At 45.4% G+C, this 24624-nt stretch overlaps 2 protein-coding genes across 7 annotated transcripts in view; one reads left to right on the top strand and one right to left on the bottom strand.

The window, feature by feature from the left end:
• Positions 1-14155, bottom strand: part of chtf18 (CTF18, chromosome transmission fidelity factor 18 homolog (S. cerevisiae)) — a 35699-nt gene extending 21544 nt beyond the window's left edge. For all 6 annotated transcript variants that reach the window (XM_066688983.1, XM_066688985.1, XM_066688984.1 and 3 more), the window contains exons 1-17: positions 13904-14155; positions 12416-12664; positions 12196-12319; positions 11685-11868; positions 11308-11400; positions 10838-10890; positions 10399-10561; positions 10097-10318; positions 9580-9677; positions 9042-9165; positions 8712-8860; positions 8279-8372; positions 8080-8178; positions 6988-7118; positions 5506-5656; positions 5088-5312; positions 2972-3121 (exon numbers count right to left, since the gene is read on the bottom strand). In XM_066688983.1, coding sequence (XP_066545080.1) covers positions 2972-3121; positions 5088-5312; positions 5506-5656; positions 6988-7118; positions 8080-8178; positions 8279-8372; positions 8712-8860; positions 9042-9165; positions 9580-9677; positions 10097-10318; positions 10399-10561; positions 10838-10890; positions 11308-11400; positions 11685-11868; positions 12196-12319; positions 12416-12664; positions 13904-13991 — 2397 coding nt within the window. In that variant the 5' untranslated portion in view covers positions 13992-14155. The remainder of the gene's footprint in view (positions 1-2971; positions 3122-5087; positions 5313-5505; positions 5657-6987; positions 7119-8079; positions 8179-8278; positions 8373-8711; positions 8861-9041; positions 9166-9579; positions 9678-10096; positions 10319-10398; positions 10562-10837; positions 10891-11307; positions 11401-11684; positions 11869-12195; positions 12320-12415; positions 12665-13903) is intronic.
• Positions 14156-14280: 125 nt separating this feature from the next.
• Positions 14281-24443, top strand: rpusd1 (RNA pseudouridine synthase domain containing 1). Its single transcript, XM_066689544.1, has 6 exons — positions 14281-14382; positions 16680-16872; positions 20921-21044; positions 21353-21455; positions 21825-21926; positions 22807-24443. The coding sequence occupies exons 2-6, from the start codon at positions 16691-16693 to the stop codon at positions 23187-23189; spliced, it is 894 nt and encodes a 297-aa protein (XP_066545641.1). The 5' UTR covers positions 14281-14382; positions 16680-16690; the 3' UTR covers positions 23190-24443.
• The last annotated feature ends 181 nt before the right edge of the window (positions 24444-24624 follow it).

Here is a 24624-nt window from a genome sequence, read left to right as displayed (position 1 = left end):
CCAGGGAGCACAATCACACAAACCCTGTGTGTGTGCAGACAAATTACTCCTGAAAGAAGCTAAACAAATCACTACCTAGGCGTAAAATATAATCTTACAGCCTATTAACTGTTGCATTACAGCACTGCCTCACCCTGCCCACTATAGAAGATAAAATCGGCAGAATTTTCGATTTACCTTCACTTTTACACGTTTACTAAATTACACTTGCTATACATCACCTCTTTAACTGTAACGTATCTTGTAATCTAATTGATTTTACTGTACAATAGTTTGAATCGTGTACTGCACTACATAATGTAACCTCTGGGCTACGCAACTGTTACAGTTAATTGCTGAATAAGTGTCACCGTGGACAAAAGTGTGGGACAAATAATATGAATGATAACAACGACAACAGAATGTGCAGTTTGTCGACGGAGTGCATTACTGTGTTGGCTGCTTCACCTGGAAAGCTGGAAAGCACTCTTCCATCACTATGCGGTCGGTAATTAAAACGGGAAGTGCTCTCCAATTACTATGTCAGGAGCAGTGATTAAAAAATAAAAACAAAGCCTGGGGATTGAGTATGTAGGTTAGCAGCCAGCCAGAACCACGCGGCAGCTCCACAGCCTCGTATGAGGAGAGATTAACTGCTACAGGGGGCCAGGAGCACAGAGGTATTGATGGAGAGCCGAGCGCATGTGCAGAGATGCCGGAGGACAGGGCTGTGTGTAATTGAATTAAAATGACCAACTCCCCTCGGTCTCTAATCTGCGGTTAAGTGCAGCTCATCCAGACTATGCTGCTTCCCACCAGCCGCACATCTCATCAGGCTCCACATCTGACCCCTAGTTGAGCTGGGCGCCTACAGGATGGCCTCTGGGTTCATTCCAACAACTTTTATTATAATTATTTCTATTATTATTCATATATTAAGCTGATCCCTTTAACCAAGGTGACTTATATGGTTAAACAAACACGAGCACACAATGTTTTATATACAGATGGGTGACAAATTAAAGGAAAAACCAACGTAAAGCATCTCAGTAAGGTGTTGGGCCACTACAAGCAGCCAGAACAGCTTCAATGCTCTTGGCACAGATTCTACGAGTCTCTGAACTCTACTGGAGGGATGAACACCATTCTTCCAAAAGATATTCCCTCAGTTGGTGTTTTGATGATGGTGGTGGAGAGTGCTGTCTAACACGTCGATCCAAAATCTCCCATAGGTGCTCAATTGGGTTGAGATCTGGTGACTGTGAAGGCCATAGCATATGATTCACATAATTTTCATACTCATCAAACCATTCAGTGAGCCCTCGTGCCCTGTGGATGGGGGCACTGACATCCTGGACGAGATCACCACAGGATGTTTCACCATAGGATAAAGGATAAGTGATCACTCAGAAAAACATTGTAATGATTTGCAGTGACCCTTCCCTCTAAGGGGATAAGTGGACCCAAACCATGCCCACAGAATAACAGCCTCCAGACCTCCTTCACTGTAGGGGTCAAGGAGTTAGGCCTGTACTGTTCTCTTGGTGTACGCCACACATGCACTCACCCACTTGTCGAGCAGTGTTTGTGACTGAAGCTCCTGCCATTCGTGCCCCAAGTCAACTAGATCCTTTCCTCTTGCCATCTTGATCCAAAATCGAGGTCAACTGGGCCCTCTCAGCATTTTTATACATGCCACAGAGCATGATATGATATTAATTGCTTAATTGTATCATGCAGTACACCTGTTTGGAGGCATCTGCATTCGTTAAGTTCCTCCACTCATTTATTCAGGGTTTTCCCTTGCTCGTCTGTACATGCGACACAGCAAGCGATAACTACAGCACTATAAAGTAAATCAACCACACACTGCACTGAGCAACCCTAATGTAGACAACAGCAGCTGAATGATCTATGGGTGCCGAATAGAAACTAGCGTGGACTAGCGTGGACAAAGAGCAAGTCCAGGGAGAAAGACACCCAGGGGGATGCAAACCCAGCGTTATACAAACGTACGATATGAAAGTGGTAAGATAAACGAATTTCTGCAGTTTGATTCCTTTGAATGTGCACAGATCTTCGGCCACTCTCTTCTAGGTCCAGACAGCAGCACTGACACCACAGTGAAGTAAGGGTGCAGTCATGCACGTAAAACGGTTTTCTTTCTGTAAATAACCGTGTCTCCAATAAGCACTTAATTTCCTTTCTCTGTGACTGTCTGCTGGTATGAATACATAAGCAGTGCTATTAACTGTATTTGTTGTGCGCTGCTCTTTCCACTGGTATGAAAATGCTTTTACATAACTTGGTCACACCAATTATTCTCTCCTGAACGAGTCAAGAAACATAAATGTAAGAAAGTTTACAAACGAGAGGAGGCCATTCAACCCATCATGCTTGTTTGGTCTCCATTAATAGTGATCCAAGGATCCTATCTAGTCTATTTTTGAATGTTCCCATATTGTCTACATCACTGGGGAGTTTTTTCTAGGTTGTGACGCCTCTCTGTTTGAAGAAGTGTCTCCTGTTTTCAGTCTTGAATGCCTTGAAGCCCAATTTCCATGTGTCCCTGGGTGCGTGTGTCCCTGCTAATCTGGAAAAGCTCCTCTGGTTTGATGTGGTCGATGATTTTGAAGACTTGAATCAAGTCCCCACATAGTCTCCTCTGTTACAAGGTAAAAAGGTTCAGTTCCCTCAGTAGGACATTCCCTTCAGACCTGGAATAAGTCTGGTTGCTCTCCTCTGCCTCTAGAGCAGCAATATCCTTCTTGAAGTGTGGAGCCCAGAACTGTACACAGTATCCAGATGAGCTCTAACTAGTACACTGTACAGTCTGAACATTACTGCCCTTGTTTTAAATACTATAGTCTATAGCATCCTTAACACCCTAAGTATGAGCAGCTGTACACAGGACACCCAGGGATTCAATAAGGCACACACTGACAGAGCCAGTACACACACAGACAACACACACACACGTTGGGAGCCATACCGGCCGCAGTCTGGGGCAGATGATGTCCAGCAGCAGGCTGAGGATGTCCAGGGAGAGGGTGTGCAGGCAGGAACGGCTGCGGACAGACGGGTGGACCTCGGCCAGCATGGCAATCAAAACATTCTCAGTCTGCTGCTTACGGGATTGGGCCTGGAGGAGGGCAGAGACAGTGAGAGTGAGATGAGTGGCTGAGCTTTGGACACAAAGGACAGGGCCTGCAAACCACAAAAATCTAGTCCAAAAGTCACTCACTATTCAATAAAATAAATAAAACAGAAGTCACTAAATATAAAAAAACATTAATTTCAGGCTATTTCTTTAAAATTAATAAGCTTTCATTTTATCTGGGAATGGTTTTCCAAAACATCAGACATGAAATCGTGAAGACAGTAGGTGTGAAGAATTCCTCTCTCTTGCCAGGTGAGTCCGTTTCTCACATTTCCTCCCACAGAGTGCTGATTAATTCATATCAGTGTCTCACAGCTGTCCTTTTTGGTCGTGGATTGTTAAATTAGAATAGGGAGCATCCCAGGACAGGGGTGGCTGCAGACTGATACTGGGACAAGCCCGGGCTCAGACCGTAGGTGTCTCTGTACTCAACACCCAGACTCTCCCTGACCATAAAAGGGCTTCATCTCACTTCTAGTCATTGACTATTTGAAGTTACTTATGTAACCTGAAGCATATAGGGGCAGCTGATCCAGGGTTGAAGTTCAGGCCTAGGCTATCCTCATAGGGGGTCAGCGGATGTACCAGGAATGGGTTTTGACGGGGGCAGGGCAAATTCGGACCAGTGTTAATTTTGGCAACTATTTTAGATTTAGTTTTAGTCTTACTCTTTTGACTAAAATGTGACTAAAACTGATAAGCATTTTAGTCAAAAGAGTAAGACTAAAACTAAATCTAAAATAGTTGCCAAAATTAACACTGGTCCGAATTTCATAAGTTTTAGTTAATATTAGTTGACGAAAAGTCCTGTCATTTTAGTCAATGTATTTTAAGTCCTCATATATTTTTTGTTTACTTCATTATCACCATTATGCATTATGTCTGACGCCAGATGTTTACATCAATTAGTGGATAGCAAAACAAACATATTTGAAAGTCACTAACTGCTATTGTAAACTTCATGGTCACAAATTACTGTAATTCACATTATTTTCAGTTTGAAGTCTCTTGAAAATTTGTGTAATAAGAATAGTTACAAGAACAGTGTGGAAGCATATAGTGGACTTTCTTCAATTGCAAATGTAATCCCACAATTGCATTTTCATTTATGCATGCGTTATTTAGGTCAAAATGCAAATACAATCATCCCATTTGTTTTTTATATTCCAGTATGCACATTTGCTGACAATATTCAAATTTCCAATGGCTTTTGCATTAACATATCATTTTCAAACACGTCCCCCACAGATAAACAAAAGATTGGATATTTAAAGTGATATAGCATATGCATACTGTTAAGTACTACTCTGTAGCCAAGTGTGAATTACGCTTCATGCTGTAAGCGCTAAACTTGAAAAACTGTACTTATAAGTTAAACAATTAGATCCTAACTTTACTAATTACAAGACCCGCACTTACCAGTCCTATATAGAAAAGACAGGCGTTTCACTTCACACAGTCTGTATCAACTTCACGTTAAGCCCAATACATTAAACCACATCAAGCATGTTCAATGTATAGCGATACACATGCTTGGGTACAATCGCGTCACATTCTGTTGTGCAGCTTTCCACGGTTCTGCCCAGAGCTGCAGAATCCCACCGATCCCATTGGTGGAGCAGCGCATATCTGTGCAGAACTGTGATAAGCTGTGCTGCACGAACACGATGACCGAGTCAACTAGTGCATACTTATGATTGGACCATGAAATAGCTCCCTGACCGGCCGCCTCGCAAACCACTGTAATTTATGTCCATTAGTCTTGTGTTTAATTTTCGTTTTGTCATATTTAGTCAACTAAAATTAGAAGGCATTTATTTTTAGTTATCACAGTATTTCATCTCGTTATCGTCACTGAAAATAGGTCATTGATGAATATTTTTTGTCTTAGTTTTCGTTGACAAAATTAACAGATTGGGACAAGGGTTGGCTAGGGTGACGGCCTCACCTCGTATTGACTGTTGGGGTAGGTGATGCGGGGAACGTTGTTGGCCGCGAAGAACATGTGGAAGGCGGCGGGCAGGAAGGGCAGGTATCTCAAGAGGGAGAAGTTCTGGCCACGGAACACTGTCTCGCTAAGCATGTCTGTGAAGCCCAGCCAATCCAGGCCCCTACACACACCCTGCAGACTGGGGTCTTTCAGCTTCATACTGAGGAAGTTCTCATACAGCCCCTGCAGAGAGAGAGATGAGCAAATAAAACGAGAGCATGTGAGTAAAGGGATGAAACTGCACAGAGAGGTGGAATGAGAGAGGGAGAGACAGAAAGTGTATGAATGACTCGGAAAAGGAAAAAGAATGGCAGACAGACCGATTGTGCATTATCTCCTTCATTCCCACACCTGCTCCTCTGTCTCAGTACCGCACCTGTGTGAGTTTTTCGTATTCCCCAGTGGAGGAGGCCAGGTGGAGGATGTGCTGCAGTCTCTGTGCGTTGACGCTGCCCCCAACAGAGTCCCCTGCTCCCTGCAGGTGCCCCTCCTCCAAGCCCAGAGACAGCTCCTGCCCAACCCGCTTCCTGGAACACAGCAGACACCCTCGCTTAGAGTCACAGTTGCATGGGATTCTGGGCCACACAGGGCTTAGACCACCATTTTATTAAAAGAAGAACAATTCTGTGCATGAAACCAAAGTTTCAAACGCTTCAAAAATGCTTATATGAACATTCGGAAATTTCTTCATGACACCTTGGAATTCCACGCTACAAACATGAGTCAGGAAGAAAAGTGGGTTAAAGCCACAGTCCTGTTCACTGTTAGCTCATCTCTCACAGACCATTCACTGAAAGTTATGCATAGTCAAATCAATCAAGCATTTTGTGGAACCCTTTGACTTTGATAACCAGATAAGCCTCCGCTCACAAGTTGCAGCACAGCTACCTTGGATGTTGTCTAGTTAAACGTTCGACCAGCCGATCAATGGACCAATCAGTGATGGGCCGAGCAGCAGGGGGATGCCTATCGGGGACACAACCTGCGGTGTCTGCATTGTGTAACTCTTTATACAACCTGCCAGATGTGAGCAGCTAAGCCCGCAGCCCAAAGATTACTGCTCTCTCTTACACAACCCAATTAACTCATGCAACACGTGCCTGGGACCCATACAGTGTCAGGGCCCGTCTCCAGGGAAGTCTGCAGAACACAAGACAGGACACTTACCAGAGGCAAATCTCCCATGTTCGCTTGCTTGACTGTTCTTTGTGTAAAGGGGGACCTCGGATTTATATCCCCAAATGCACCTGTGTTTAATATACAATTCAGCTCTTAATGTATTTGCTGATCTTGGTGCATTGGTGTGGGCCAGCTACGTCAGCATGTCCTACAGCCCCTGCTTTTATGTGTACATTGAAAGATACTAGATAATGCTCTTTGAATTACATCCCTCATCCCTCCTATAACCTTGGAAGATACTGTGCTGTAGTCACAATCCCCCACTGTCCTACTTCCTCTGTAGTTCTGTTTAAATACTAGATCAATACAGACAAGCATGAGCTGGGGAAAAAGACTCTTATACACCTATTTGTCTCAAGTCTACACCACTGGCATCACAATGCAGCAGAATTTGCTTTCAGTGCAGCACTGTAGCCTTTTATTTAGCAGGGTTTAACACTGAGTCTCAGGTTGTTTACAATTAACCTTAATATGAGGACAGGCAGTTTATCACCCTGTGGGATTTTTCATTATTCCCTGTGTATACACCTTGTGCCTAATGGATGACAAGAGAATGACAAGGTTGGTAAATAGCATCTTCAGTTCTGGGGCAAGGTGAGCACAGATGCAAATACACACTGCCCGACTCCTGGCTGAACATTCATGAGCTGACCCCTGACCCCTGCTCTGGGTTCCCTACCTCTTGACTCTGGGCAGCTGGAAGATCTCCTGCCACACAGAGAACAGCCCCTTATTCTGGTCCTTCAGCCCGATCGACATGGACTGCACCATCCGTTGGTCCACCTGCTTCCGCCCACGGCCGTGCAGGAACTAGAAACACAAAGACAAATACACCCCCGATTCCCACTGAAGACACACAGACATTTTAAGTCGCACACACATGGATAAATATAGGAGAAACAATCTACTTGATCTAGCCCGAGCCAAATGAACAGCTCAAAGGCCACTATTCAATTAACCTTTTTCGCTGGGAGGGAGTGTCCTGGGAACGGAGTTGCTCGTGTAAAAAGTAAAGCTGGGTAGGAATGTGGAGCAGCAGCATTTGAGAGGAGACAATGCCGAGGGGTCTTTAAACAGAGGCCTACGAGGGCAAAGCAAGAGGTGCCACAAGGGGAGAGAAACATTGAGAAAACCGCAGCACCGCCGCCAGAGAAAAAGCCCATCGCTGAGAAAACAGCAGCGACATCTTTCAAAAAAGGTCTGATGTGTGAAAAATATGCCAGAAAATACAGTCAATTCAGTGTTGAATCCTCATGCTATTTTGAAAAGGGAAATTCACTCATATGTTTATGTTAATATTTCATATATAATACAATCCCTATTCCCTAGGGTTTTACAAGTAATTTTAACTCATCAAAAGATATCTTAATATAAACTTATGGACCTCAAATACTACATACAATAAATCGCGATGGTTATTAAAGCATACTTTGGCAAAGAGTTCAAGACGAATGTAACAATACATGTGACATGGAAATACTTGTTTTCAAATGTATTTTATTTTAGTTCCTCTAACAAATTGGAGAAGATAATGCTTGGAGTTGTTTGCCAAGTAAATAGGCTGGAATCCCTCAAGGACAAGTCAGATGCTGTGTTAGGATCAGCCTGATTATACAATGACAGGCAGCTGTAATGAGGAAGAGGGGCAGTTCCTCCCAGCGAAGGACAATTACATTTGTTTGTTTGTTGTCATTGTTAGTCACTAGTCCGGCTGGCCCTGTGATCTGTGTGAGGGATGCCTGCAGTTGGCGCTTTGGCCCCGGCTCCCTACCTGCAGTGTGTTGATACAGGAGCGGATGTCATTGTCGGTCTTCTCGCACAGTGCCATGAGAGCCCCCGTGTCGGCCTTCATCCCCTGCCTCCTGGAGATCTGCCCATCACAGAGAGAGGCAGTGAGAAAGGGAGGGCAAGGGAGAAGGAGGAAGAGAGAGATAGAGACACAGTTCTAGACAATATGTACTTTGGTATACCTCGGAGAGCCTCTGAACCAGGCGGGAGGGTTGCGTCTGAGGAAAGGTCAGTATGAAGGCCTGCTGCCGCAACTGCCGCAACGCAGGAACGTACCTATCAGGGGAACAGCGGAGATGGGGAGAGAGTCAGGACAGATACGGACTGCAGCAGGAACTACTACAGCGACCCGAGTCAGGCAGGCCAAGGCCCTTCCTCGTCCGTCTTCAGCAGATAGCACAGTTACTCAAACCCCTTGGCGACAACTGAAAATCCTTCAGGTCTTTCATAAGCAGCTGAGGGTTCAAACACATTAACTGAACACCTGTAGGGAAATTATGGTTTAAAACGTGCCCACATACTGACACGCACACATACAGCTGTGCTCACAAGCCTGCGCTCCCACTCTCATCTCCCCAGAGACTCACAGACACTCAGGCATACGGCGCCACCTACAGGTCATTGCAAATGCAGATGATAGGTCTCTGCAGCACGGACTCTTTCTTCTTCTTCTTTTTCAAAGTGCTGGCCGCTGCCCCGCTGCCCGCATCCTCCTGCCGGGTGTCCTTGCGGTTCAGGGTAGCCAGGAGGACGTTGATCGCGGCCTGGGAGAGGGAAACAGAAACAAGAGAGGGGGAATAGAAATGTGACTCGCCCAGCCTCTCCTTGTCAGAAGCACACAGGACTTGCAACGCGGTTTCTTCCCATGGCAGCGCAAGTTGTTGTAAGGAGAGGTCAGTTTGAGATGGATCCTGTGAGGAGGCACCCAGAGGCTGACAGACTCACAGTGGGCGCTCCGTCGATCTCATCGATCACCAGGCAGTTGGGCTTCTCATCGACACCCAGGACAGACTTCATCTGCGTGGCCATGTCAATGCGTTTCTGGAAGAGCTCTACGCTGCGGTCATCGCTGCTCGACACAGGTCAGATGACAACACCATATTACGATCCAAGAGAAATACTTGTTTGTATATTTTTTCCCCACCAGGCTATCTGGGATATTTTTTTTTAATTTACTATTTAAACAGGGCTGTTTGTTCTGTTCTTTGTGCAGATAAAGATCTCTTATAAATTGAAACATTGATCTTGTGTTAATGTAACAGTGTAATATAGTGCATTGGAATGCAACTTGGACTTGGTAGAGAGGACACGGTGAGCACGTCCGCTCAATAAAACAGGCTGAACAGATTAAATGCTTATTCCTGAATTATATACTTAATTGAAAAGCTGTCTGTGAGTTCTGCACTATGTTATTAGTTGTTTATATCCCACATCATTCTTTTACCCATTTTGTGGGTTGTTTGAGTTCATATAAATGACCCACCTGGCGTTCATTTCCACCACATTGTACCCAGCATGCCTTGCAATGATGTGTGCCAGCGTGGTCTTGCCCAAACCCGGCGGCCCGCACAGCAGCGCCACCTGCAGGGAACACTTATCAGTGACTGTGCATCTCAACAGAAATTGCTGATGGGCATTTTAGAAGATGATATTGTCTTACAGGGGAGTAACGGTTTAATCTTGCTTATTTTCAGCAGTGACTAAGTGTGCCCAGAGGTTCCGTATCAAGCGAGTTTCATTTTAAACACCTTAAACTATCAGTTTGTTATTTTGGTCCAGTTACAACCAAACCTTTAAATCTGTCACCAAAACCGAGAGTACAAACACAACACTTGATGGCCACTTCCCAGAGGCTTTGATCAAGTTCTCCATTGTGAGTGCAGTGTTGCATTGAATATGGGTGACACACACAGATGTTTATCTTCATGATCAATGGAGTCTCTGCCTACATCTCCTTATAACCACATCACTGCAATGAATGGGAACTCAGTTTTACTCACCTTGTACTTGGGCCGGTTGTACTGGTCCAGCTCGGCCTCGAGGATCTCCTCAGTGATCTGGGTTTTGGTCTTGAAGCGCTGGTTCTGCTGCTGTTCCTTCTGCTGCCAGAGGGACTGCCTGCTGTCAACTGCTGCCACAATGGCCTTTTTAACTGGCTTCTCCCTGCCGAACACCACCTTGTCCCACAGCTTCAGCCACTTCAGCAGGCACCTGTTTGTGAACTGGGGGACAGATTCAGGGCTTAATGTCCATCCAAATTATGTTTTGTTCAACGAACAAGAGCACATGACCCTGTACTTACATCATCACTGAGCAGCTCCGTGAAGTGCCGGGGGGAGAACTTATCCACCCAGAGCCGAGAGACACTTGATTCCTGGTGCTCTTCACCCCCTTCTCCCTCCTCCTCCTCAATTCTCTCCTCCGTCTCCTTGCCATCCACCTCCCCGAAAGCCTGGTCGATACGGCTGAGGGAGAGCACACAGACACAGACACAGAATGGAGAATTGAGTAACACACAGTGACAATGGCACATCGACTAGGGAGTGCATACAAACAAATAGTTTCCTTTTGCATAGGAAAACAATATGAGGCAAATGGTCACCTAACATAACTTATTTTTATTTAAATTATTTATTTATAACAATTTATCTGCAAAGTCAAAAAACACAAAAGTCACACCATCACACAACCCCAGTGCAATGGCGTCAGCACACGTGAGGGTGGGAACAGGGGGAGAGTACCTGTTAAGCAGTTCAGTCAGTCTCTGTGACTCCTCCACAACCTGGAGATGGCGCTGAAAGGAAACACAGAAGCACTTTTATCCACTAACACTGGACTGCCCTCTCCAATGCAGTAACACCCCTACACACTGCATTGAGTGGTAATATGGGTCAGAAAACCAGCCTAAAATCTTATCATATGTCAGAGTGAAATGCGAGAAGGTGGGTGAATTTTACTTTAAATTGAGTGAGCGGAAGGGCAAAAGATTGAAAAGCACGCGGTCCTGCTATCTCTGAGAAAGTCAAAAGCTGGGGTAGTGCACCTGAAGTAACATAGGCAACCTTACTGAGGCTTTTAAGGGGAAGAAAGTAGATACAATTCCACAGCATTAAGACTAATTCAATATTCATGAGCCTGTAGTATATTTCTGTTCCCGGACCACTATAAAAGGTGAGTTTTTCCAGTCAGGGCAGACGGAGTCCAGTCCTACCCTTTCAGCCACCTGCTCCCTCAGCTGCTCGATGGGCACCGACAGCAGGCCCAGAGATTGGTGGGAATTCCTGAGAGACAGCGTGTTGACAGTCTGGGGAAACATGAGAACATAAGAAAAGGTTACAGAAGAGGAGAAACCATTCGGCCATGTTTTAGCTCATTGACCTTATTGATCAACAATTTTTTTAACAATCCTAGGGAATCAGCTTTAGTAATGGTCTTTTTCTCTATTCTCAACCATGGAGGGGAGGATTTCAGTTGCACAAACACCTACATACACTAACTCAGCAATATCACTCCTTTGGCACAGGCTCGCCTTCACTCTCACAACACAAGTTGTTGTACAAGGTAGTCACAGGCCCAGTCCACCCTCACCCCGCTCTCCTCGGCCTTCATGGCCAGGTACACTCTATTCCCGGAGGAGTCTGTAATGCTGATGTAATCTCCAGCCGGGGGGGGGCGGCGCAGGACTTGCCGCCTGGCTGCGTCTCTGCGGGGAGACTCCTGTAGCTCCGCCAGCCCGCTGACATCCAGAGCATTGTGGGGCTGCAGCTGTGGCCTATGCGCAGTGAGAGAAAGAGAGAGAGAGAGAGATGGAGAGAGTGAAAGACCCAGTAGCATTCCCATTCAATATAGCACAAAACAGTATCCCTGAAAAATAGTCCCTCTAGCACAACAGTGTCCCATTGTAAGTCTGCACATCTCCACACCATATAGGTCTATGCACATATCCTTTGGGCACTGACCCTTATTGTTACTTTTAATCTGAGAAGCACACTGAGGCAACTTTGCGAAAGGGCGCTAACCCACATACAAATGTTTGAACCGATTGATAAATTAACACTTGCTGGGGGAATTGGTGTCAGCTCTGCTGACTGGCTCCTACCTGCGGTCTCTTGACTTGCAGTAATCCTCGGGGGAGGAGGGAGGGGTGATGTCATCCTCCCCATCTGCCAACCCAAATGTCAACTTCTTCACCGCATCGTGCCTCCTCCGCTTGGGCTTGGGGGCTGAGAGAGACAGTGAACACACATTACAGCCACACATAGGCAGATCGCATACACTTAGAGAGCCATCACACACACAAAGCAGTACACAGCACTTACTCTGGGCTTCTCCACTGTCCAGCAGATGTTCAGGGAACCAGTTCTCCTCTGAGGCGGGAGGGGGAGGCAGTGGCCCTGCTGGCTGGGACCGAGCAGCCCTGGGAGCAGCAGGGGAAAGAGCGGGCGAGGCGGCACTGGCTTGCACAGCAGACTGGCTCTTGGGAAGTACATCTCCAGCGGCAATTGCCTCCTCGAACGACTGTGGCTTCGTCCTGAAGGTTGACTCCTTCTTTCGGATGGGGGACTTGTCTGCAAAGAGGGCGGGGCACAAGCCGTTAGACACGGGGCAGAAGGATGTGTCATGCAGGGCAGCAGGCCTTACTCTTCATCCCACTTGCAGCTCAATGGAGCCATAACCTGCATTATGTAAACTGACAATAATCAGAGCCAACAATTCTTTTGTCTGAAACAGGGTCACTTTTGATTGTCTACTCTGGAAGATCAGTTCACATTTATTTTTTTTGTTCTATAGAAAGCTGCTCCTCAATTGCACTACAATTTCACATCTAATTTGCTCATCTCCTCTACAGTTTGAACCAGTGTATTACATTTTGTTGCACTGAATTCCATATTTTCTGTCAAACCGGTCTATAAAACACAGGCTCACAATCCTTTATCCAAAACCCTTGGGGTCAGATGCATTTTGGAATTCAGATTTCTTTCGGATTTCTGGAAGGTTGTACAGTATATGAACTGTATATTATGGTAACACCCCAGCATGGTCTTTTGCAGAACCTGTATGCAAACAATAATTAAATTGCAATTGGTTGGAAGTTCATGGAATGGAAGACCTAGTTTGCTTAATTGTGCTCTAACAGATAATTGTGCTGTCTGGCTAAAAGAACCTGGGGGGGGGGGGGGGGGTTAAAAACTTAAAGAAACAACAATCAAGCATTGACAATGCTATAAGTATTTACAATAAAAATATAAATATAGTCCTTAAAGTAAGCATCCAAAACTGAAAATACCCAAACTACATAAGCTTTTGCTGGCGTATTATTGCACCACAGGATGACAGGGAACAAGAGAGCAGCTCCCCCTGCTGTTGCTACTGTACCAGCAAACTATAATTACTGCTGGAGATAAAAATATCAGGAAATATTTAAATCATGTTTACATTTTATTTACACCGCAGTTAAAAAAAATCAAATATGTTCCTCTCTGTATAGTGCATATTATCTTTTTGAAGATACAAATCTTGACATCCCTATATCAGAAACAATTAATGACTTGTTTTTATACAGTGAAACAGGCTTTTCATTGTAAAGTTGTATGTCGTAATACTGAAGTGAAAGCTGAGATGTCAAGACAATATACAGTGGGTAATATTTACATATACCTTTAGGATCTCTACAATTATGTTTTTGTCAACATAAGCCAATGTAGCAAGCACAACTGCACTATGTATGCGTTTGTCACTGTGGTTAATATCAGTGTAACAGAAAGATCTTACTGATCTGATTGATATAATAACAGTTACACACTTACGGTCTATTTCAGCCAAGGCTTCCAGCTCGTCTGCAAACTGCTGCTCAAAGTCATCCTCGATGCCGTACATCTCATCGTATTCGTCCATTTTCAAACCGACTGAACCTCTTACAAGGCTTGTCCGTAGGTTTAACTCAAAAATATCATAACACTTCCTTTATATAGAAATTGTTTGATTGATTCGTGCTTCTCCGTCTATAACTCAGAAAACGGACAAACTCGCATTTCGCGCAAAACCTCTCTACGCATCTACATCCGGGTCAGGCTACTCACTATTTCGCAGCGGCACGCCTATCCAGCCCTCTGATTGGACAGTTCCCGGGGATGTCGTGCGCGGATTGGTTAGTGTGGATGTCGGTCATGCCGGTGCAGCGGGCGGGCGTGTGTATGTGTGTTGTGTGTACACGAACGAGATGTGGCGACTGTAATGGATTAGACTGTGGTGCTGTTTGAACAGAACGGGCTACAATAACACAAAGGTTTGTTATGATAACAGTTGCATATCGGTATCCACATATATTTACTTTTCTACTTCTTTAAACTTAGTGGACGTCGTTTACGTCAGAGGGTCGAAACATTAATGTTCTTGTCATCGCGCAACATACTCAATGCGTGTTCGTGGTTTAAATACATTTAATTCAATATTTCGCTTATGTTGAATGCATGTGTCAGCACTGGGTTTGACGACTGTGGGGCAGGATGAGACAGCGGGAGTTGTAAGAGAGATGATGGACACGAGTAGTTTTTGGGTTGGTGTTGCGCAACGCAGCTCCAGTGTCGGGGTCGCGTTACAGTGTAGCGCAGATTGCCGCAGTTCTGCGCAGATGTGTGCTGCTCCGCCAATGGGATCGGTGGAATCCTGCAGAACTGCGGAAATCTGCGCCACAGGACCGCGACGCTTATCAATAATACATGATATTGTCAGACTCAGAAACTCACTCTCAGCGGAGGTTGTTCGCGTTTGATATTGAGAGATATGGGTCACGTTGTTGTAGCTCAGACTTCCGCAGTTCTGCGCTACTCCACCAATAGGATCGCTGGAATTCTGCAGATCTGTGCAGAAGTCTGTGCTACAAAAACGCGACCTGAGTCCTTCTGTCACCCATATGAGTAAACGTCCCTTGACTTTTGCCAGATGTTTTTAACCTTTGCAGTCAATACCTGAAATACACGATGGATGCCCAAATACAGCAATGTATACACACATATACACACACACTTACTCCTAAGTGTAAACCACATTATTCTGCAGTCTAGTAGACTGTAATTTTGCAGTAGTTTTTTGGCATATGAACCAGAAGATCCATGAAAAGCAGCACACTATTTAACAGAGAGCATCTTCATTTCTTGTAATTTCAACTTTTCATGTTTTACAGCTAACAGCCAAATCAATAGATCAAATAATACTTTCTAATGATGAAAACATTACTAGGTTTAATTTGGGAAGACAAGTCGGGTTTAACCTTTCTGTATCATATAGAGACCATCCTCAATGTCTAATCCTATACAGAATTTACAAAAAGTTGGCTTACATTAGAATTACACTTACAGGCGGGTGACAAATTAACGGAAAAACCTGAATAAATGAGTGGAGGAACATAACAAATGCAGATGCCTCCAAACAGGTGTACTGCATTATACAATTAAGCATTTAACATCCTATCATGCTCTGTGGCATGTATAAAAATGCTGAGAGGCCCAGATGACCTTGATTTTGGATCAAGATGGCAAGAGGAAAGGATCTAAGTGACTTTGAAAGAGAGTCATTACTGGGGCACGAATGGCAGGAGCTTCAGTCACAAAGATGCTCAACTGGCTAGTGTTCTCAACAAGTGGGCGAGTGCATGTGTGGCGACACCAAGAGAACAGTACAGGCCTGACTGCTTGACCCCTACAGTGAGGAGGTCCAGAGGATCTGTTATGCTGCGGGGGGCATTTTCCTGGCATGGTTTGGGTCCACGTAGAGAGAAGGATCACTGCAAATCATTACAATGTTATTCTGAGTGATCACCTTTATCCTATGGTGACACATTTCTATCCTGATGGGAATGGTCTCTTCCAGGATGACAATGCCCCATCCACAGGGCACGAGGGTCACTGAATGGTTTGATGAGTATGAAAATTATGTGAATCATATGCTATGGCCATCGCAGTCACCAGATCTCAACCCAGTTGAACACCTATGGGAGATTTTGGATCGACGTGTTAGACAGCACTCTCCACCACCATCATCAAAACACCAACTGAGGGAATATCTTTTGGAAGAATGGTGTTCATCCCTCCAGTAGAGTTCAGAGACTCGTAGAATCTGTGCCAAGAGCATTGAAGCTGTTCTGGCGGCTCGTGGTGCCCAACACCTTACTGAGATATATTACGTTGTTTTTTTCCTTTAATTTGTCACCCATCTGTATATTGTGTACTTTAAGTATGTAAAGTACAAATTCTGAAATACTTGCAAGGAAACTATGAATATAATGCATTATTTTTGCCTGAATTGGTAGTTTTACATTGCATACTGAATCACACACTCAACTGTCAGTATATTTTGAGCTTACTGAGTGACTCAAGCATTACACAGATTAATTTCCTGCCAATTTGATTTAAAAGGAAACTGTATTTTTAAAAGGAAGCTGTATTTTTTTATATGGAAGTATACTTATATTTGAATATGCTTTTTTGTACTGGAGTCCATGCTTGCTCTAAAGCCATGTGTCTTACCTCCCCCTCCTTGTGAAAAATGCTCCCTGTGCACACCCGGCTCTGTGCTCGGCTGCAGCTGTGGTTGCCATGGAGCCGGCCAGCCTGGAGAACCTGTGTGTGCTGTATCACAGCCCTGACTTCATTGTGGTCAACAAGCACTGGGACATCCGCATCGACAGCAAGATGTGGTACGAGAAGCAGACGGTGCAGAGTCAGCTGCGGCACCGCTTCCCTGAGCTGGCAGACCCCGGAACTTACTACGGCTTCAGGTGACTCTGGCCCAGCGCCTCTGCCCCTCTGTCAGCGTGTCTCTCTTGGAGGCTCTGTCCTTTTGTGTGTCAGTCTGTCACTCTCTCCTTGTTACTCCTTTTGTGTCACTCCCACCCCCCCTCTCTGTATCATTGTCCCTGCGTGAGTGTGTCTCTCTCTGTTGCTCTGTCACTTCATTTTCATGTCTATAACTCTCTCTGTCACATTTTCCATCACCCTGTCACTCTTTCTTTGACTCTCTCACTCTGTCTGTCTCTCTTACCCTGTCTCTCATTTGCTTAGTTTCTCTGTCACTCTGTCTCTCTGTTTGTCTCTAACTCTGTCTCTGTGTGTCATTGCCCTTTATCAGTCTCAGTCTGTCACTGACTCCCAGTGTGTGTCTCTCTCTCTCTCAAATTTGAGCTGAAGCTTTTTCCAGGTTTGTCTAAGCATGTAGAGATCAGTGCACACTAGATTGTATAATACAACTTTATATATATATTCTTTTATATATGTATATATATATATATATATATATATATACACACACCGATCAGCCATAACATTATGACCACTGACAGGTGAAGTGAATAACACTGATAATCTCGTTATCATGGCACCTGTCAGTGGGTGGGATATATTAGGCAGCAAGTTAATATTTTGTCCTCAAAGTTGATGTGTTAGAAGCAGGAAAAATTGGCAAGTGTAAGGATCTGAACGATTTTGACAAGGGCCACATTGTGATGGCTAGCCGACTGGGTCAGAGCATCTTCAAAACTGCAGCTCTTGTGGGGTGTTCCCAGTCTGCAGTGGTCAGTACCTATCAAAAGTGGTCCAAGGAAGGAGAAGCAGTGAACCGGTGACAGGGTCATGGGCGGCCAAGGCTCACTGATGCACGTGGGGAGCGAAGGCTGGCCCGTGTGGTCCGATCCAACAGACGAGCTACTGTAGCTCAGATTGCTGAAAAAGTGAATGCTGGTTCTGATAGAAAGGTGTCAGAACACACAGTGCATCGCAGTTTATTGCGCATGGGGCTGCGTAGCCGCAGACCAGTCAGGGTGCCCATGCTGACCCCTGTACACTGCCGAAAGCGCCTACAATGGGCACGTGAGCATCAGAACTGGACCACGGAGCAATGGAAGAAGGTGGCCTGGTCTAATGAATCACGAGTTCAAGGTGTTGACTTGGCCTCCAAATTCCCCAGATCTCAATCCAATCGAGCATCTGTGGGATGTGCTGGACAAACACGTCCGATCCATGGAGGCCCCACCTCGCAACTGACAGGACTTAAAGGATCTCCCAGAGGCTCTTGACTGCTCCCCAAGGTAATTAAACAGTGATCCCTTTAAACACAAGTGTGCTAACGTCTTGGTGCCAGATAGCACAGCACACCTTCAGAGGTCATTGCAGGTCTAGCGGAGTCCATGCCTCGACGGGTCAGGGCTGTTTTGGCGGCAAAAGGGGGACCTACACAATATTAGTCAGGTGGTCATAATGTTATGGCTGATCGGTGTAATTATGATTCTAAAGAATATTCTACTTTATTCTCATCCTTGATGGCTCTATCCCCCTCTCTCTGAAAGTGAGGGAGAGAGAGAGTGCAGTACAGTATAGTGAGCTGTGGACAAACAGAGTGCAGGCCATGGTTATCTCAGATGTCCATTCTGCAGCAGTGCGGTGCAGGCTGTAATATAATGCTGCTTCTGGGATTCATTACTGTTGATGCGGCAGTGAGATATCAGTAAAATAGGAAGGTTGTGGCATCACTGCAATACATCTATGACAGGAACACACTTCTTCAAACGATACAGGGGCGGAGGCTGCACTTCTCTGCGTGTTGAATTAGTATGTGGGATTCGGCAAAGTTTACTGTTAGACTTCCCCACCTGTTGCTACAGCAATTTAAGTAATATTTCAGTTGTTATTTTTCTTTCCATAGTTAAAATCCTGATGACAGTAATAATAATGAAAAAAAGATTTAAAAAAAAGTTTAATTCTCTCACTGTTTTAAGATACCTTGTCTCTCACACTGTTTTCGGTCCAGAGTGGGCTTTCTTGCAGCTTTCTTTCTCCCATCCAGAAGAAAGAATAACAACAAATTCACAAAGTGTTTTGTTTTTTAATTACTAGGGGAAGCTTCTATATTTTATGCTATTAGGTCTTGATCTGAGCTTTTCAATTTTGCTCAGAAAATGTGGGAAATGTGGTCATATTTGATATATCCAATCCTGTGTATTGGTTTAATCTTTGCCAGTTGATATTCCAGTTGATAATTTTAATGGTAGGTGTATTTTAACAGTGAGAGACAGAATAACAAAAAACAAATCCAGAAAAACGCATTTCAAAAAAGTTATCAATTGATTTGCATGTTAATGAGGGAAATAAGTATTTGATCCCCTATCAATCAGCAGGATTTCTGGCTCCCAGGTGTCTTTTATACAGGTAAGTAGCTGAGATTAGGAGCACTCTCTTAAAGGGAGTGCTCCTAATCTCAGCTCGTTGCCTGTATAAAAGACACCTGTCCACAGAAGCAATCAATCAATCAGATTCCAAACTCTCCACCATGGCCAAGAACAAAGAGCTGTCCAAGGATGTCAGGGACAAGATTGTAGATCTACACAAGGCTGGAATGGGCTACAAGACCATCGCCAAGCAGCTTGGTGAGAAGGTGACAACAGTTGGTGCGATTATTCGCAAATGGAAGAAACACAAAATAACTGTCAGTCTCCCTCGGTCTGGGGCTCCATGCAAGATCTCACCTCGTGGAGTTTCAATGATCATGAGAACGGTGAGGAATCAGCCCAGAACTACACGGGAGGATCTTGTTAATGATCTCAAGGCAGCTGGGACCATAGTCACCACGAAAACAATTGGTAACACACTACGCCGTGAAGGACTGAAATCCTGCAGCGCCCGCAAGGTCCCCCTGCTCAAGAAAGCACATGTAGAGGCCCGTCTGAAGTTTGCCAATGAACATCTGAATGATTCAGAGGAGAACTGGGTGAAAGTGTTGTGGTCAGATGAGACCAAAATCGAGCTCTTTGGCATCAACTCAACTCGCCGTGTTTGGAGGAGGAGGAATGACCCCAAGAACACCATCCCCACCGTCAAACATGGAGGTGGAAACATTATGCTTTGGGGGTGTTTTTCTGCTAAGGGGACAGGACAACTGCACCACATCAAAGGGACGATGGATGGGGCCATGTACCGTCAAATCTTGGGTGGGAACCTCCTTCCCTCAGCCAGGGCATTGAAAATGGGTCGTGGATGGGTATTCCAGCATGACAATGACCCAAAATACACAGCCAAGGCAACAAATGAGTGGCTCAAGAAGAAGCACATTAAGGTCCTGGAGTGGCCTAGCCAGTCTCCACACCTTAATCCCATAGAAAATCTGTGGAGGGAGCTGAAGGTTCGAGTTGCCAAACGTCAGCCTCGAAACCCTAATGACTTGGAGAGGATCTGCAAAGAGGAGTGGGACAAAATCCCTCCTGAGATGTGTGCAAACCTGGTGGCCAACTACAAGAAACGTCTGAACTCTGTGATTGCCAACAAGGGTTTTGCCACCAAGTACTAAGTCGAAGGGGTCAAATACTTATTTCCCTCATTAACATGCAAATCAATGTATAACTTTTTTTAAATGCGTTTTTCTGGATTTTTTTTGTTGTTATTCTGTCTCTCACTGTTAAAATACACCTACCATTAAAATTATAGACTGATCATTTCTTTGTCAGTGGGCAAACGTACAACATCAGCAGGGGATCAAATACTTTTTTCCCTCACTGTATAGCTCTTCTGTGGTATTCTGGCTTGCTGTCCACTTGACCCCTCACGTTCTCCTCTGCCTGTGAGTCCTGTACCCATTTCCCCATTAGGACAGTCCCTGGCTTCTTTCTTTTCAATGAATTTTCTTGCCAACTCTTGTTTAGTCGCTCTGGATGTATATTGTTTATAGAGTTGTAGCATGGGGGAAATAGTACGCTGCACCTCTGAACCTCACTGCTCAATGTGTTGGTGTATTTGTAGATGTACATGTTTATTAATGGGTGCCCTGTCTCTGTGCAACAGGTTCTGTCACCAGCTGGATTTCTCCACCAGTGGGGCTCTGTGTGTGGCACTGAACCGGCCGGCAGCAGGGAAGGCTTACCGCTGCTTCAAGGAGCGCCTGGTCACCAAGGCCTACCTGGCACTGGTCTGTGTCTGTTTGTCTGTCTGTGTCTGAGGGAGACAGAGGTGGGGGAAGGTAGTCATTATGAACATAGCAACTGGGCATCCCATTGCGTTTAAAATGGGACAGAGACCGAGAGACTGAGTCAGTGGGTGGGTCCGTGTGTTTGTCTGTCAGTAAGTCGCTTTGTCCAGCCCAAGAACGTCTTCAGTTTCGTAATGTGATAATGGGTCAGTTTGTGTGTGTCTGTCTGTAGTGTGTGGCCTGTTTTGCAGTGTGTTGGCCTGTGAGAGATTGACTGGTTCTGTCCGGGTTGTCTGTTGCTGACCCAGGTGCGGGGCTTGGTGGAGAGCGGCAGGATGACCCTGGATTTTGCCATCGGGAAAAACACCTCTGAGGGGAAGACGCACATGATGTGCATCGAGGGCACAGAGGGTGAGAGAGACCATTTCCCTGCTTTTAAGGTCCTATTGCTATTAGGATTTTCCATTACTGAGGCCTCCTTTACCTTGTAGGTATCCATATCTCATGTGGCTCTTGTGATGTTGATAAAAAGTTCCTTGGATTTTTGCTGCAAAGTTGTGTATGTGTTAAAGGCACTCCAGTCCTGGGTGTGTGCTGTCTGTTAATATAATTTTAATTATTAATTAATTCACAGATGCCATGTAATACAGGCAGTCAGAGGCATAGGACAAGTTTGGCGGGGTCTACAAGTACAATGTTAACAGATTAGTCTTTTAAGGTGCTGAGGGGAGGTCTGTACTGGTCATCGTTAACAGGCTGTTTTCTCTGGCTCTCCCCCAGGCTGTGAGAACCCCAAACCCAGCCAGACCGAGCTGACAGTGCTGGAGTACGGCTGCTACAATGGAGACCCCGTAACCAAGGTCCTGCTGCAGCCCCTGACAGGTACAGCCCTACCCCAGCAGCACCCCCAGGCCTGGACAGGACAGGACAGTACAGCCCAGGAGCACGGGGCCTCAGGGCTCCCACACAGCCTAGGACACCTGTAAATATATACCCTGATTGTGGGGCCGGAGAATATATAATGTTCCAGAAAAGTCTACCAACAGAGGGGTACCGTAGATGACTCTCTGCCGATACATACGATAACAGGCAGCCGGTGTATATGCTGAACGCTGAAGTACATTCATAGACGTGCTTAACTGACAGAAGCAACTTAAACGGCTGTCGGCAGCAGCTGGTGGTAGGTGGCTGTACAGTGAAGTGAAAACCCCTGATAAATGTCACAGAAAATGTCTTCAGACCATTCCCTTATGTGACTATGGGCGCCTGGCACTAGGGTAGGGTTGCCATGATAGCACATGTCAGTTGTCAGAATATTGTGTTCTGCGGTTAGAGCAAAACCAATATCCACGATGAATATCTGAAGCCAGCACCTGTATCCCCACTAATGGATCATAGATTCAGCAAACCACACTGTTGCCCTCTAGTGGTCAATAATGCAAAACATAAGGCAGTGTGGCTAAAAACAAATGCAGTACCACTTTCTCTCAGTACTGTATCTCAGAATGTCTGTCTCAGGGGCTTACAATATCAGTGTTTCGAAATCTCAGTATCTGGAATCTCTGCGTGCCTTTCTCTCTCAATGTCTTGTTTCCCTCTCTATTCATGTCTCTCAGTGTTACGGTATTTCTTTGCATTGGTATATATTAGTGTCTTTGTCTCTCTGTGTATCACTACCTCTGTGTGTCTCTGTCACTCAGTGTTTCAGGACCTCTGTGCGTCCCTGTCTTTCAGTGCCCTGTGTCTCCGTGTCCCCCCGCAGGCCGGACGCACCAGCTCCGGGTTCACTGCAGCGCCATCGGCCACCCCATCGTGGGCGACTTCACCTACAGTTTGCGCAAGGACACCACCCCCTACCGCATGATGCTGCACGCCTACCTGCTACGCATCCCCCTGGAGCGTGAGCCCATCCAGGTCACCGCGCCCGACCCCTTCCTCCCCACTCTGGACACCAAGTGGGCCCCAGAGCGCCGGATGCAGTCCCTGGAGGGTGCTCTGGAGCAGCTGCTGGAAGACAAGGTGGAGGGGGAAGGGCAGGACCCCCCAGTCAAGAAGGACCAGGCCCCCCAAGAGAGCCCTCCCCAAGAGAGTGAGGACCAGAGGGCAAAGTGTCAGCAGTGGCTGTGTGAGTGGGCCCTGGACTGAGGGGAGCCGCCCACACTTTATACTCTGAGCACAAGCTCAGCCAAACTCTCCCCCCACCCCCCGTCCTGGTCTGACAGGTATTATGTGTACTCTGATGGCAGCTCACTGTGTTTTTCTTGCCTGCTCACTGTGATGTAACTCTCCTCTGCCTCCCCGATGCCTGTTCATTTCTTCAAACTCCACAGCGCCAACCCAGGTGTTGATATACATTTTAGCAGCAAGAAGCTGGTCATCCTTGACCATATCTCAGAATGGATCATTTCAGAAGCTATAGCATTGTGTGTGTGTGTGTGTGTGTGTGTGTGTGTGTGTGTGTGTGTGTGTGTGTGTGTGTGTGTGTGTGTGTGTGTGTGTCTGAGACTGAGACTGAGAGTGTGTGTGAGTGATTTGGTTTAAAGCTAAGAGAATTACAAACAAAAATAGATTGAGATGCTTTTTATATTTGTTGTTATTTAAGTTTACAAAGGAGCAAGCTGGTATTGCTTAGCTACCAGGTTTTTAATTTTTTTAAGTTGTATTTTAAAGTTCTCTTACTCAAAGAAAGAGAGAGAGAAAGAGATTGTTTTATTTTTTATTTTTTAACAGGGAACAAACCATTAGAAAATATTTTAACCAACCCACCTCTTTATTGGTGAGTTTTAAAGCAACAGACCTATATGCTGCTGAACCCGATGCGTGCCACATCCATTGACCGTGTCCTCTTTGCCCAGTCCCGCCAGTGTAATCTGGAGAAGGTCAAGGATCGAATTGTGCTACCATTCTTCAGCTCCCTCCCACACCATGATTCATGCACACCTGCCCTTCCCCATCACCTGTGTTATTGCTGGGGTCAGAAAACGGAGTGATCCACACTGAGAGTCATAGGGTGAGAAAGGGTGGCCGAGGATCTCTTTGGCTCAAGCCCCAACACGAAACCTAGGTGTTCTGCAGATCTTCTGAATTTTAACTGCTGATTTAGACTGTGTCACACAGGCAGTGCATGCACTACTTCTTATTGCCTTTCTAATTGGTATAGCGGGAGGCCTAGGCTGAGCTGCTCAGTCTGGGGGTGCCTCCTGCATGCAGTATTGCACATCACCATACAAAAGTGAGTCGTGTAGTACATCTTTGTTAGTGCCGTGTTTATCGTCATTGTGTTTTGTACTTGTAAACATCATGATTCTGTGTCTTAATATTGTATTTATACTTTCAAAACTATATTTATAAATGCGGAAATTAAAACGGTCCACCTTGGTGAACCACTTTAAAACACAATGGTGTGGTGTGACGTCTGTTTCTGTTCACTTGGGGTGCGCCCGAGGTGGCTTTCACCAGAGCATGAACAGAATTTGGTAGGTATATTTAAATTAAAATTGCAAAGCTGTTCCTAACCTGCAAATGCAGAAAGTTCAGAAAAATAATCCAATAATAAGAACCTTTTCCTTTAGGACCAAGT

The sequence above is a fragment of the Amia ocellicauda genome, chromosome 17 (genome assembly GCF_036373705.1).
Source record: "Amia ocellicauda isolate fAmiCal2 chromosome 17, fAmiCal2.hap1, whole genome shotgun sequence".
In the NCBI taxonomy this organism is placed as follows: domain Eukaryota; kingdom Metazoa; phylum Chordata; class Actinopteri; order Amiiformes; family Amiidae; genus Amia; species Amia ocellicauda.
Note: the sequence above shows the minus strand (reverse complement) of the source record. Positions and strands in the feature narration are given on the sequence as shown.

Coding starts and splice junctions, on each gene's coding strand:
- rpusd1 (XM_066689544.1), top strand. CDS start 16,691: ATGGAGCCGGCCAGCCTGGAGAACCTGTGTGTGCTGTATCACAGCCCT. Junction 16,873..20,920: donor GGAACTTACTACGGCTTCAG/GTGACTCTGGCC, acceptor TCTGTGCAACAG/GTTCTGTCACCAGCTGGATT. Junction 21,927..22,806: donor CCTGCTGCAGCCCCTGACAG/GTACAGCCCTAC, acceptor GTCCCCCCGCAG/GCCGGACGCACCAGCTCCGG.